The sequence below is a fragment of the Mobula hypostoma genome, chromosome 18 (genome assembly GCF_963921235.1).
Source record: "Mobula hypostoma chromosome 18, sMobHyp1.1, whole genome shotgun sequence".
In the NCBI taxonomy this organism is placed as follows: domain Eukaryota; kingdom Metazoa; phylum Chordata; class Chondrichthyes; order Myliobatiformes; family Myliobatidae; genus Mobula; species Mobula hypostoma.
Window position 1 is genome coordinate 11,882,439 of NC_086114.1, and position 10,920 is coordinate 11,893,358.

At 40.5% G+C, this 10,920-nt stretch overlaps 1 protein-coding gene across 1 annotated transcript in view; it reads left to right on the top strand.

The window, feature by feature from the left end:
- Nucleotides 1-10,624, top strand: part of LOC134358330 (tetraspanin-3-like) — a 71,574-nt gene extending 60,950 nt beyond the window's left edge. The window contains exon 7 of the mRNA XM_063070448.1: nt 9,943-10,624. Within this exon, the coding sequence (XP_062926518.1) occupies nt 9,943-10,035 (93 nt within the window). The 3' untranslated portion in view covers nt 10,036-10,624. The remainder of the gene's footprint in view (nt 1-9,942) is intronic.
- The last annotated feature ends 296 nt before the right edge of the window (nt 10,625-10,920 follow it).

Genomic DNA, 10,920 nt, shown 5'->3' on the forward strand with positions numbered 1-10,920 from the left:
AAAAATCTGCCATGAATGGATGAATGGATTGAATGGTGGAGCAGACTTGATAGGCTGACTAGCCTAATTCTGCTCCTGTAGTTTATGGTCTTGCATTTCACTTTGGTCCACTCATCCAAATCATTGATGTAGTTTGTAAACTGCTGGGGCGCCAGAATTTTCCCTGCAGTAACCTACTAGTCATAGCTTGCCAACATGAAAATGAACTGTTAATCCTATTTTCCATATATTAACTAATCTTCGGTCTCTGCCAAGATGTACCAAATATCATGTTTTAATTTTCTTTAACAACATTCTTTTGTAGTTCCTTTTTATAAGAGGGCTTCTGAAATTCTAGCTGCACCACATCTACTAATTTGCCTATTTTCATTCTGTTTGTTACAACCTGAAACAACTCTAAGTGTTGTCAAGCATGATTTCCCACGACAAATTCAGGGTTCCTCTTTGCCCATTCCTGTGGTTGCTTTTATGACCTGCTTTCAGCACAGAATTGCAGGGATCAATATTGAGATTTCTATTCTTTGTGATTGATATAATTGACCTGGACAAAAATGTAGATGGATTTGCAGATGGCACAGCAGTTGATAGAGTTGTGGATAATGAAGGTCATCAAAGGTACAGCAGAATATATATTAGGTACAGTTATGGGCAGAAAAATGGTAGGTGAAGTTTAAGTGTGAGGTGCTCCACTTTAGGGGGTCAAATATAAATATTTGTCATTTATAGGCTTTTGATCCCATTAATTTTTCCCTCTTTACTAATGCTAAATTCATTCACTCTGGAACATTTATTCTCCATATCTTGATGGATTACTGTGAAGACAAAACCCAATACATTTAATTTCTCTGTCATTTTCTTACTCCCCAATATAACTTTTACTGTCTCTTAATCCATGATGGACTCACATTACTGTTAAAGGGGACTTCAGGCAATTCCTGCAAATGTTGTCTGAACAGTTGCTATTTTATAACTCCGCCTAAACGGGCTCCATTTCTCATTTTATTTTTTTAGCTATGATCCTGTGTGTGTGCCTGTCCATCTCCTTCCTTATTATCAGGGCTACCTCTCGTCCTTTTCCACTCAACCTATTGCCTTTATATTCAATTCCCAACCAATTTGCAGCCATGTCTCTGCATTGGCCATTGCATTGTAGATGCTTATTTCTATTCAATTCAGGTCATGACTCTTATTGTAAATCTTAGCTGTACTTGGACATAAGCTTCAGAATTTGTTTTATTGGCCTAACATGAATTCTAGCATCTCCTGACTCTTGGCTTTAAGTAGTTTTTGTTTAGAAAGGAAGAGTTGCTTCTTATTTCTATCAGTTCTTTCTTGAATGAACATCATTGGGCCAATCCATTTAAACATATTACTATCAGTGTTTAATTCACATTTATTCAGTTTTTGTTTCTGAACTTTCACTATAGCCAATATATCCTTCCTTTAAGGATTCAAAGTACATTTATTATCAAAGTATATATGCAGTATACCACTCTGAGATTCATCTTCTCCACACCAGAATGATGTGATGGCCTTATGAAATTCATGTCTGAGTCATGTGTGTTGACTTTATGAATGCTGCTTATATAATGCTAGGTGCCTATGATACTTAAGCAACTAAGTTCTTCATTGTACCTGTGCATACGTGTACCTGTGTATATGATAACAAACTTGGTCTGACCCTCTCTGTGAATCTGCTCACTACTTGTTGCTGTCCTTTTGTTCTGGCAAATGGAGTCCACGAAAGTAAACTTGTACTGACACAGCCAGCCTCACCATTAGAGTGGAAAGCATCTGCAAATTTTTGATTTTTTTTTTCACCCTTTAATTCCAGCCCTTGCTTCTCCTGCAAATAGTATAATGGGTCAGGGTTGCTAAAAGTAGTGGCACTTCTGTCAAGTAGACACCAGGATTGCTGCATTTTAAACTTGGTGATTTTTCATGCCCTATGGAGAATTGGATAGTGCATTCAGCATAGGAATAGGTCAGTCAGCCCCTTCAGTGCATACTGTCATCTGTGTTCCACTAGAGCTTTCAACTGACTCTTCCATCTGGGTAACTATTCCTTTCCTTTGTGTTAGCTTCCACTCAAATGCATCTGTTGTTTGTATCAGCAGCTGCTTGTGCCAGTGAGTCTTACATTCTTTCCCCTTTAGGAAAGAAGCTGCCTCTGAATTCTCTATTTAATTTCCAGTCTATTTTAGAGTCATAGAATCGTACTGCAAAGAAAGCAAGTCCTTTGGACAGCCACTTCCACGCTTACTATCAAATACAGTACCCATCTGTACTAATCCTATTTAATTAGGCAGTTAATCAGAACAACCATTCTAGTTAGCATCCCCCCCCCCCCGGAACCCTTCAATCTGTTACCCCTGTTACTGCACTATAAATGCTTTAGACCTCTTTTTATAAAGTTGTTTACATTGTACACAACAGCATAAATACATTCTGGTATTTGTGTATTTATGCATATTTTATGCCATACCTGTACTTTAAACTCTAACTATATAATTTTTTATTCTTCATAATTGTTGATTTTTTTATTGCATCGTCATGACCAACACACTACAGCAAATTCCAAACACATGTAAATGTATGTTGTGAATAAATTTGATCCTTGATCCTGATCTCATATACCAGCACTTGTCCCGTAGCTTTCTATGCCTTAAAGATCCAAGTCTTCTTATGTGGCTGAGTGAGGAGAGAGGAAAGTTTTGGGAGCAATTGCTCACAAAGTTGAAAACTGCATTAGTTTTCAACAGCTTGTGTAAGTAAAGTCTTGTTTCAAAGCTCAGTTAAAATCTGAACTATTCTGGTTTACTCAGTCATCTGTGATGTGGTCTGGAGGGATTCTTTGGATTTCATTGTGTGAGCCATCACCGGGAGCCATCGCATTTACTCTGATCATTGGTTCTGATCATGTTTACTAATGCAAACTATTAACTCCAGCTGATGCATCTTTGTGTTGGTATTTTAAGAGCAGAATATTGCACCACATTTTATCCAAAGCTGCAGCTGATACTCCTGGAATGTAGAAGGTTGACTTCATTACTTTTTGTAACAGAGGGTCAAAGAAGTAACTCCCATGCCAGATTGTACTGGGCTTGAGACCAAGAGACAAGATGGGAAACCCTATCATGTAGATTTACACTGCTTTGCATGAATTTGATGGCAGAACCCAATCACGTAGGGGGCTGGTTTTATTATATTTTATATAAGAAAAGCAAATGCCATGCCTAGCTGGAGACAGAAGAGGTTCTGCATGCCCAGCTGCTGTTATCCAGATGAGGGGCTGGCTGAAGTGTTGGGCGTGATGCTGCCTTCAGTCATTCCATTCTTCGCATCTGCATTCAGCTACTTTCACCAGCTCCTAAACTGACGTTTAATCATCTTCCCTGGTATCTCATTTGGGTTAGTGCCAGACTTTTTTAATGTTTCTTTGATATTTTGCTGCATTGAAGTTACTATAACTAGTTATCAAAATTCAGTATTAATAGCTATAATAGGAGCAGTGGAAGTAGGGTTCAATAGGAGCATTTAATGTCAGAGAAATGAATACAATATACATCCTGAAGTTCTTTTTCTTTGCAAACATCCACAAAAACAGAAGAGTGCCCCAAAGAATGAATGACAGTTAAATATTAGAACCCCCAAAGCACCCCCCAGCTTTCCCCTCCCATGCAGCAAGACTATGATTCCCCCCTTCCCCCAAAAGCATCAGCACCCTTCACCAAGCACTCAAGCATGCAGCAAAGCATCAATAAAGACACAGACTTGCAGTACCCCAAAGGCAACTCATTCACCCAGTAATTCGACAAACCACAGTCTGTCTGTGTCTGTCTCTGTCTCTGTCTCTCTTCCTCTCCCCCCCCCAATAAGGGGGGAAAAGATGTCCCTTTTACACAGCGAGAGGGGAGACATAACAAACAACGTGCTGATTTATGATGATAAATGTCTGTTGTGTTGCTTTTCCTTAGCTCTGCTCCCAGAGAATCAGCCCCAGAAAGGCTCAGGTCTCTAGACACCTAGCTTCTGATGTTCCGTGTTCTCCTGCGATGACTCAGTCAGGGGCACCAGCCTCGATTCAGTCTGTCTCCAGAATCCTGAAGGTGCGCTAGTCTTCAAGGCGTGTCCTTGGCTTATCAAAAAGCGGCCAGTCGTGAGGCCCACTCCCGCAAAGAACCAAAGTCAGAGCATAACTCCAGGTCAGGGTCTTCAAAGGAACTTTGAAAAGGGAAAAAAAGATATCAAAGTTAGAAATAGAGTTGTTTCCGAAGATGGAAGCAAAGGAGTTGCCGTTTAATGCCATTAAAGGCAATGACAGGGAACAAGAGTCACTGGTGTTTTTGTCTGCAGGTGCCTGTTGCAGGTGATGCTGGAAAAAGCTGTTTACGAATAACTACATCGTTATTGTCCGAATAGAGAATCCTCTATTTCATGCATACCTCGTGCTCAGTATTTTTGATTTTAAAGTCAGATGCTCATTTTTGTAATAATGCTGCATCATTTCCTGTCATTCACCTAATGTACTGTGCCAAGCGTGACTTTATGGACATACAATCAATTTGTGTATTTAGCTATCTTATGTATTCATATTGCGTTTTTATTATTGTTGTGTTCGTTACTGATGCTCACCATTAAAATCGAGGCAAGAAGACTGCAACTAGTGGGGCACTGTCTACGCCACCCCGAGCTACCTGCCAGCCTAGTCATCATATGGGAGCCCAAGCATGGGAGGATGAACCCTGGGCAGCCTCCCAAGACTATGGTCAACACGCTCCTAGAAGACAGTGGCGCGGCTAATGTAGATGAACTGAACACACTGATGAAGGAGAAGGAGAAGTAGAGAGTCCATCATCGTGCCCGACGCCGGCCCCCTAGGCCCGAGTCGACATAGTAGTAGTGTGTTCTTTATCCTTTTTTTTAATGCTGCATCGGATCCAGAGTAACAATTATCTTGTTCTCCTTTACAATTGTGTAGTGGACATAACACTAAACAATTTTGAACATAAGCTTACACTCTGACTTCGGTTCTTTGTGGGAATAGGCCTCACGACTGACCGCTTTTTGATATGCCAAGGATGCGCCTGGAAGACAAACGTGCCTTCAGGGTGCTGGATTTTCTTGGTTCTGGAGATATCGCCTTAACAGGCTGAGCCACCATTTCATTGCCTAAGCTTGGTCTCTCTTTAAATGATCTGTGATCAGTCATTGCGTAATGATGCGGAAGGAAGCTATCAACTTTAAGGAGTGCAATACCATCAGCCCTACTCCCCTGTTCCTTATTTCCCTGTACTGCTGTAATTTATTCTCTCACATACTTCCCTTTGCTTTTCTTTTGCCCATTTAACCTGCACTGAGGGATCATTTATAGCAGCCAACTCCACACAGACAGCAGGCAAGGTCAGGATTAAATCGGTAGCGTGGAGTTGAGGCAATAGCTCTAACTGCTGATCCATCTCCATCTTGCTGAATGTGCTAAGCCAGCTCAAGGAAAATATTTTGCCAAATGCTAATGGAACAAAGTGTGATGCAAAGATTTACTTTTGTTTGTCAAGCTTTGTTTACTTAAGTATCATTTTGGGCCCTGTGTAATTTTATTTACTGACGCACTATAGAGGGACACAGCTCTTCCGGGGCACCATCTTAATTTTAAATTTGACTCCTTTCAATTCCCAAACAGTAACCAAAAGTGAATTTAAATCCTTTATTTAAAACGTGTCTAGTCCTTATTAGAGGTCCTTGTCAATGTGTTATTTTTGAGTAAAATTGTGTTCTTAAATTTTGCATTACAATCTTTGGTTGTATAATTTCCATTGCTTTTCCATTAGTGGTTATGGCGATCAAATCTAGTCCCTCCAATCTGCTTAGCTAGCCATGTCTGTGATCTGGAATACTGTATGACCAGAAATTATTCAAGTTAAATTATCATTCAAAAATACATGAATATCCATGAATACAGCCAAATTGAAACAGTGTTCCTCTCAGGCAAAGGTGCAAAACACAGACCAACAGTCATACATAACACAGGGCATATAAAAGATAGCAATAAACATCCAGTTACACAAAAAAATATAATCTAGCCCAAGTCCCTAAGTGACATGTCCTGTAAATTGATGGAGCATGAATGTCGTCAGCAAGAGCAAGCTCTCAGCAGTCTGCAGACGAACGCACGCGTGCATGCAATCCGGCTTGTCTTCCACCGAGTGAGCACTGAAGAGGGAGCCTGCCCCCAATCCTACATGGATGCCGCACCACACCACCTCTGGCGGCTGCAGCAGGTAACACCGCGGCATGAGGCCTAGGACTCGCTACAACCTAGGCCAAGCAGCTTCCCCGTTGTTGGTCTCAGCAATAAGCCAGTGAACCAGATTTGAGTATTTTATGTTACCAACATCCAACGGGGTCTTGCAATCGTAAGAAAAATGTCCACGACAATAACTTGCTGTTAAACTTTGCAATGCTTTTGTGCACCAACTCTGATGCCTTTCTGTAGCAGGCAGCAACCCGATCCATTTTCTCCATGAATGAGCAACTCACTGATGGGGTAGAGCTGCAGTACCTGAAGTTCTTAATGTCCAGCAGTATCTTGCGATCGTAAAGACAAAAGCAGACAAAAATATCTTTGGTTGACCTCAGAGAGGCCGCTGTGTCTAAGCACACTGCCATCGTACTGGAATCTTATCATCAGAAATGATTATAAGGCAGTATTCTAAAGGTGTTGTATTACATTGCCAACTGCCAGAGTGCAGCCAACTTGAGTTGACTGCTGATTAAACTTACCTATTAGATTGTAGTCTTGATCCACTTCTGGCAGTTAATACATCTTCAGTTTTGTGTGGGTTTTGTGTTCACTCTATCAGCAGCTGCTGCCAGTAAGGATACCAACTGTCAACATTGGCTGTGTGCTTGATGCTTGTTCCCATAAAGGGATTAACTAAGCATTGCCAACAAATCAAGTCCTAAACATCTAAGGCTTTATTTGGCTAGCTCTCAAGTGTTGCTGATAGGAAGTGGACATACAAGTGATTCTTTGGAGTCCATTACAGCTTGAACTGTTTAAAATGCCGATGCATTAACAACTCTTGCAAGTGAATAAGGTGATATGTTTCAGGTTGTCATCTTTTCAAAGATTTCAAGTGATTCAGAATTTCGGGTTTGCACTAACGTAGATATTTGAGGAGTTTTGATTTGCTGAAAGATGTATCATGAGGATGACACTGGTTCATATCAGCACTTGTGCCTAAGACCATAGACATAGCAGAATTAGGCCATTTGGCCCTTCCAGTCTGCTCTATCATTCAATCATGGCTGATTTATTATTTCCCTCAACTGCATTTTCCTCTCTTCTCTCCATCATCTTTGATGCCCTCACTGATTAAGAGCCTATCAAACTCCACATTAAAAATGCCCGATGACTGTGCCCTCTGGTCCCAGACTCGCCCACTTCCTATAGGACACATCCTCTCCACATCCAATCTTTCTAGGCCTTTCAATATCCGATACAGTGCCTTGTAAAAGTATTCGGCCCCAACCCTTTGTTCACATGAATCAGTATTACAACCAGGGCTTTTGAACAATTTAACTGGTAATTTTTATTTGTGAATCACATGCGGCCTTTTTCACAGTGGAGCCCAAAAATCGGGAAAGATTGTAAAGCATGAAAAACTAAAAAATTCAGAAACTGTAATGTCAGCAGTTCCAAAGTATTCATTTGCCCTTTGCTCAGTACACGGCTATTACAGCCAGTTGTCTTTTTGGATAAATCTCCATTAGCTTTGCACAACGTGATGGAGCAAGATTTGCCCGTTCCTCCTTGCAAAATTGCTCAAGCTGTACCAGGTTAGTTGGGAAGTGGCGGTGAACAACAGTTTTTAGGTCTTACCAGAGATGTTCAATTGGGCGAAGGTCTGGACTCTGACTGGGTCACTCAGAAACATCAATTTTCTTCATTTGAAATCATTCTGTAGTTGCTCTGGCAGTGTGCTTTGGGTCATCGTCCTGTTGAAAGATGAACTTCCTCCTCAGTTTAAGCTTTGTAGCAGAGGTGGGCAGGTTCTAATCCAGGATCTATCTGTATTTAGCAGCGTTCATCTTCCCATCAATCCTGACCAGGTTTCCAGTCCTTGTTGCTGAAAAGCATCCCGTTGGCATGATGCTAACTCCACCATTCTTTATGCTTCACGTACCACTGCATAAAAAGCTTATCCTTGCCCATAAAGACTTTGCATTGCATCAGTAACAGATACTGTAAAGACGTGGAAGAAGGTCTTGTGGTTGGAAGAGTCTGAAATAGAACCTATTGTCCCCAACACCAAGCATTACATGTGGTATAATTCTAATACTGTGATTCTGCCAGATAATGCCATCCCTACTGTAAAGTAGGACTTTCAAGGTTGAAAATCTGATTGGAGGGTAAGTGCTGGTATGAAAGCCTTTGAAGTATTGAAAAGAAAAAGCCAAACAGGAATAACTAACAATGGTCAAGCAAAAACTAAATTTTGACACACTTTAGTTTTGCATTGTGAAATTAGACTCTCATCATGCTCCAAAATAATTGGATGTTTGAGTTTGCTCCCACTATCTGGTACCCGTATCCAGATTGATATTGTGGAGACTAAGGCAATGACTATAGACAGACAGTGATCAGAGGGTATTATTGTCCCATACAGATCCTTCACTTCCTTCTCCAAGTGTGTCACTTTTACCTTTGGTTTCACTTGTAACTCAATGCTAAATCCATATGATAGGACTTGAGTTTGACTAAAGTGAAATCTCAATTATGATGTTAAATTCTTTTACAATTTTAACCTGTTCACTCCATTCCACAGTAGGTATCTCTCAATTTATCAGTGGTTCCATGTTCCTGCTTCTCTTCCCTTCAGAAAATAGTTGTTATAACCAATCCCTGCCTGAGCTATGCTCACCTGACTGCATTTCTTTAGTGAGCTTAGTGTTAACTTTTTTTAAATTTCCAGAGAAGAAACTTCAGGCTATATTTTACTAACTGAATATCACTTCATAAATTAAACATTGTTGCTGTGATACAGGGTTTTGAAATGTGCATTCTAAAGCCAGGCACTGAGGTTGCATAACATTTTGGCATTACTACTCCCAAGGATTGTGCAATCTGTGTTCATTTTGTAACAAGCGATTGAATCGAGTAGACTTTCCTCAGTTACATAATGTGTACTTTATTCCAGTCTGCAGGAATAGGAAAGGAAGCTATGTGCCCTCCTTTAAATGTTCAAACAGAGAAAGGTGGTGTTGTGTATGTCAGCTGTTACTTGGTATGCAGCCAGTGCCCGATTACATTCTGCTGGTGGACACACCCATGTATGCTTTTCTTAATGTACTTAACACTTGCAAGCCCTTTGACAATTGGGTTAAGTCATAAACTTGTACTGTGCGATTACTGATCCAGTAGCCACAATCTTACCAATGGAAAGAGCAGCCTAACAGGGTGCAAGTGCTCTACTCATTGAAAAGGTAGTTAGAGAAGCAGTTGCAGGGTTAGGCTTGTTGAATGAAGACAGCCTGATGGAGATGGTATGGTAGCATAATGCTATTACAGCGTTCACTCTGTGACCATGTGGGTTTCCTCTGGGTGCTCCAGTTTCCCCCCGCATTCCAAAGTACAGTTTAGTAGATTAATTGGTCACATGGGTGTAATTGGGCCACAAAGGCCTGATATCGTGCTGCATCTCTAAATAAAATTAAATACTGGTCATCCTGATCTGTAAATATTTGTAATCTTCTTTGTCCAGGTCTGAAAGAAACAAGTTTGTGCTGTTTGTTTTTGCTTGCTTGATCTTGTGTGCATATATTGAAGCAGCAATAATGGGCTGAAAGGTCCACTAGTTATTGAGTTGATAAATTTGTATCTTAAATATGAATTTTATTTCAATTTACATTGGTTAATATTTACCCTTTTCGTTCTAGTTGCTGGGCATGCTGTGTGCCTTTGTTGTGCTATGCAGGAGGAGTGGAGACCCTGCCTACGAACCGCTTATTCCTGGAGGAACCTACGCATAATCTGCTTCCTGGGTATTCTTTTTCTTTTCCCAGCCTTCTGCCCTATTCCCCACCCGCTTCCATCACCAATCCCCAATAACCCCTCCTACTTGGAATGGGTCAGCCATTCTTGCCACTGGAAGTTCAGAGACCATGTCTGTGGCACTGAAGTGGTTCTCCCTTTTTGTGTATATAAAGTAAATTTAAAGCACATCTTACAGTCTGAACTGCTGGGGTTAATCACCCACAAGTGTACACACAATAGGTATATCTGAGGCTCTGTATCTAGACGAGATTAAACAGTACAAAAATGACTAATACGGTAGAAATCCAGGAAACTGAAATCAGAAGTAACTAACAATTGTCTCAAAAACCTGATCTTCCAAGATTTAAGCATCAACTCTAATCTATAAACTGAATTTTGTTTTAGTTTTACTGTGTACGATCAAGGTATTTTACATTGTATAGTTTTCTTTCCCAGTTTGCTGTCTTTGTAGTGAGTTCTGATGGGAAGTTTTAAGTTGTCTCTTAAATAATGCAACCTTGTAGCAAGGAATACAGTCTGTGAACCGAACTGAATTAAATGAAAATAAAGATTGTTGAAACTGAACCTGTGCCATTTCTCTTCCCTCTGGTTTCAGTGCAGCTGGGTGCACAAAACTTCTTTCTTCTGATTAAGTAATTTGTACTGCTTAAACCATATGGACCATCTGGATCCAGAGTTGATTCTTTGGTTTCAGAGTTAGCTGATCCGGTGCTAGGAGTACTCCAATACAACATCTGTCCACTCCATTTCTTTAGCAATAAGTTCAATTTTAGACGGTGTTCACAGTTGACAATCCAACTTGATCAGATTTAGTGATAAGAATTTAGACCCTGTTGAGATTGTTGGTCAAAATAAAAACT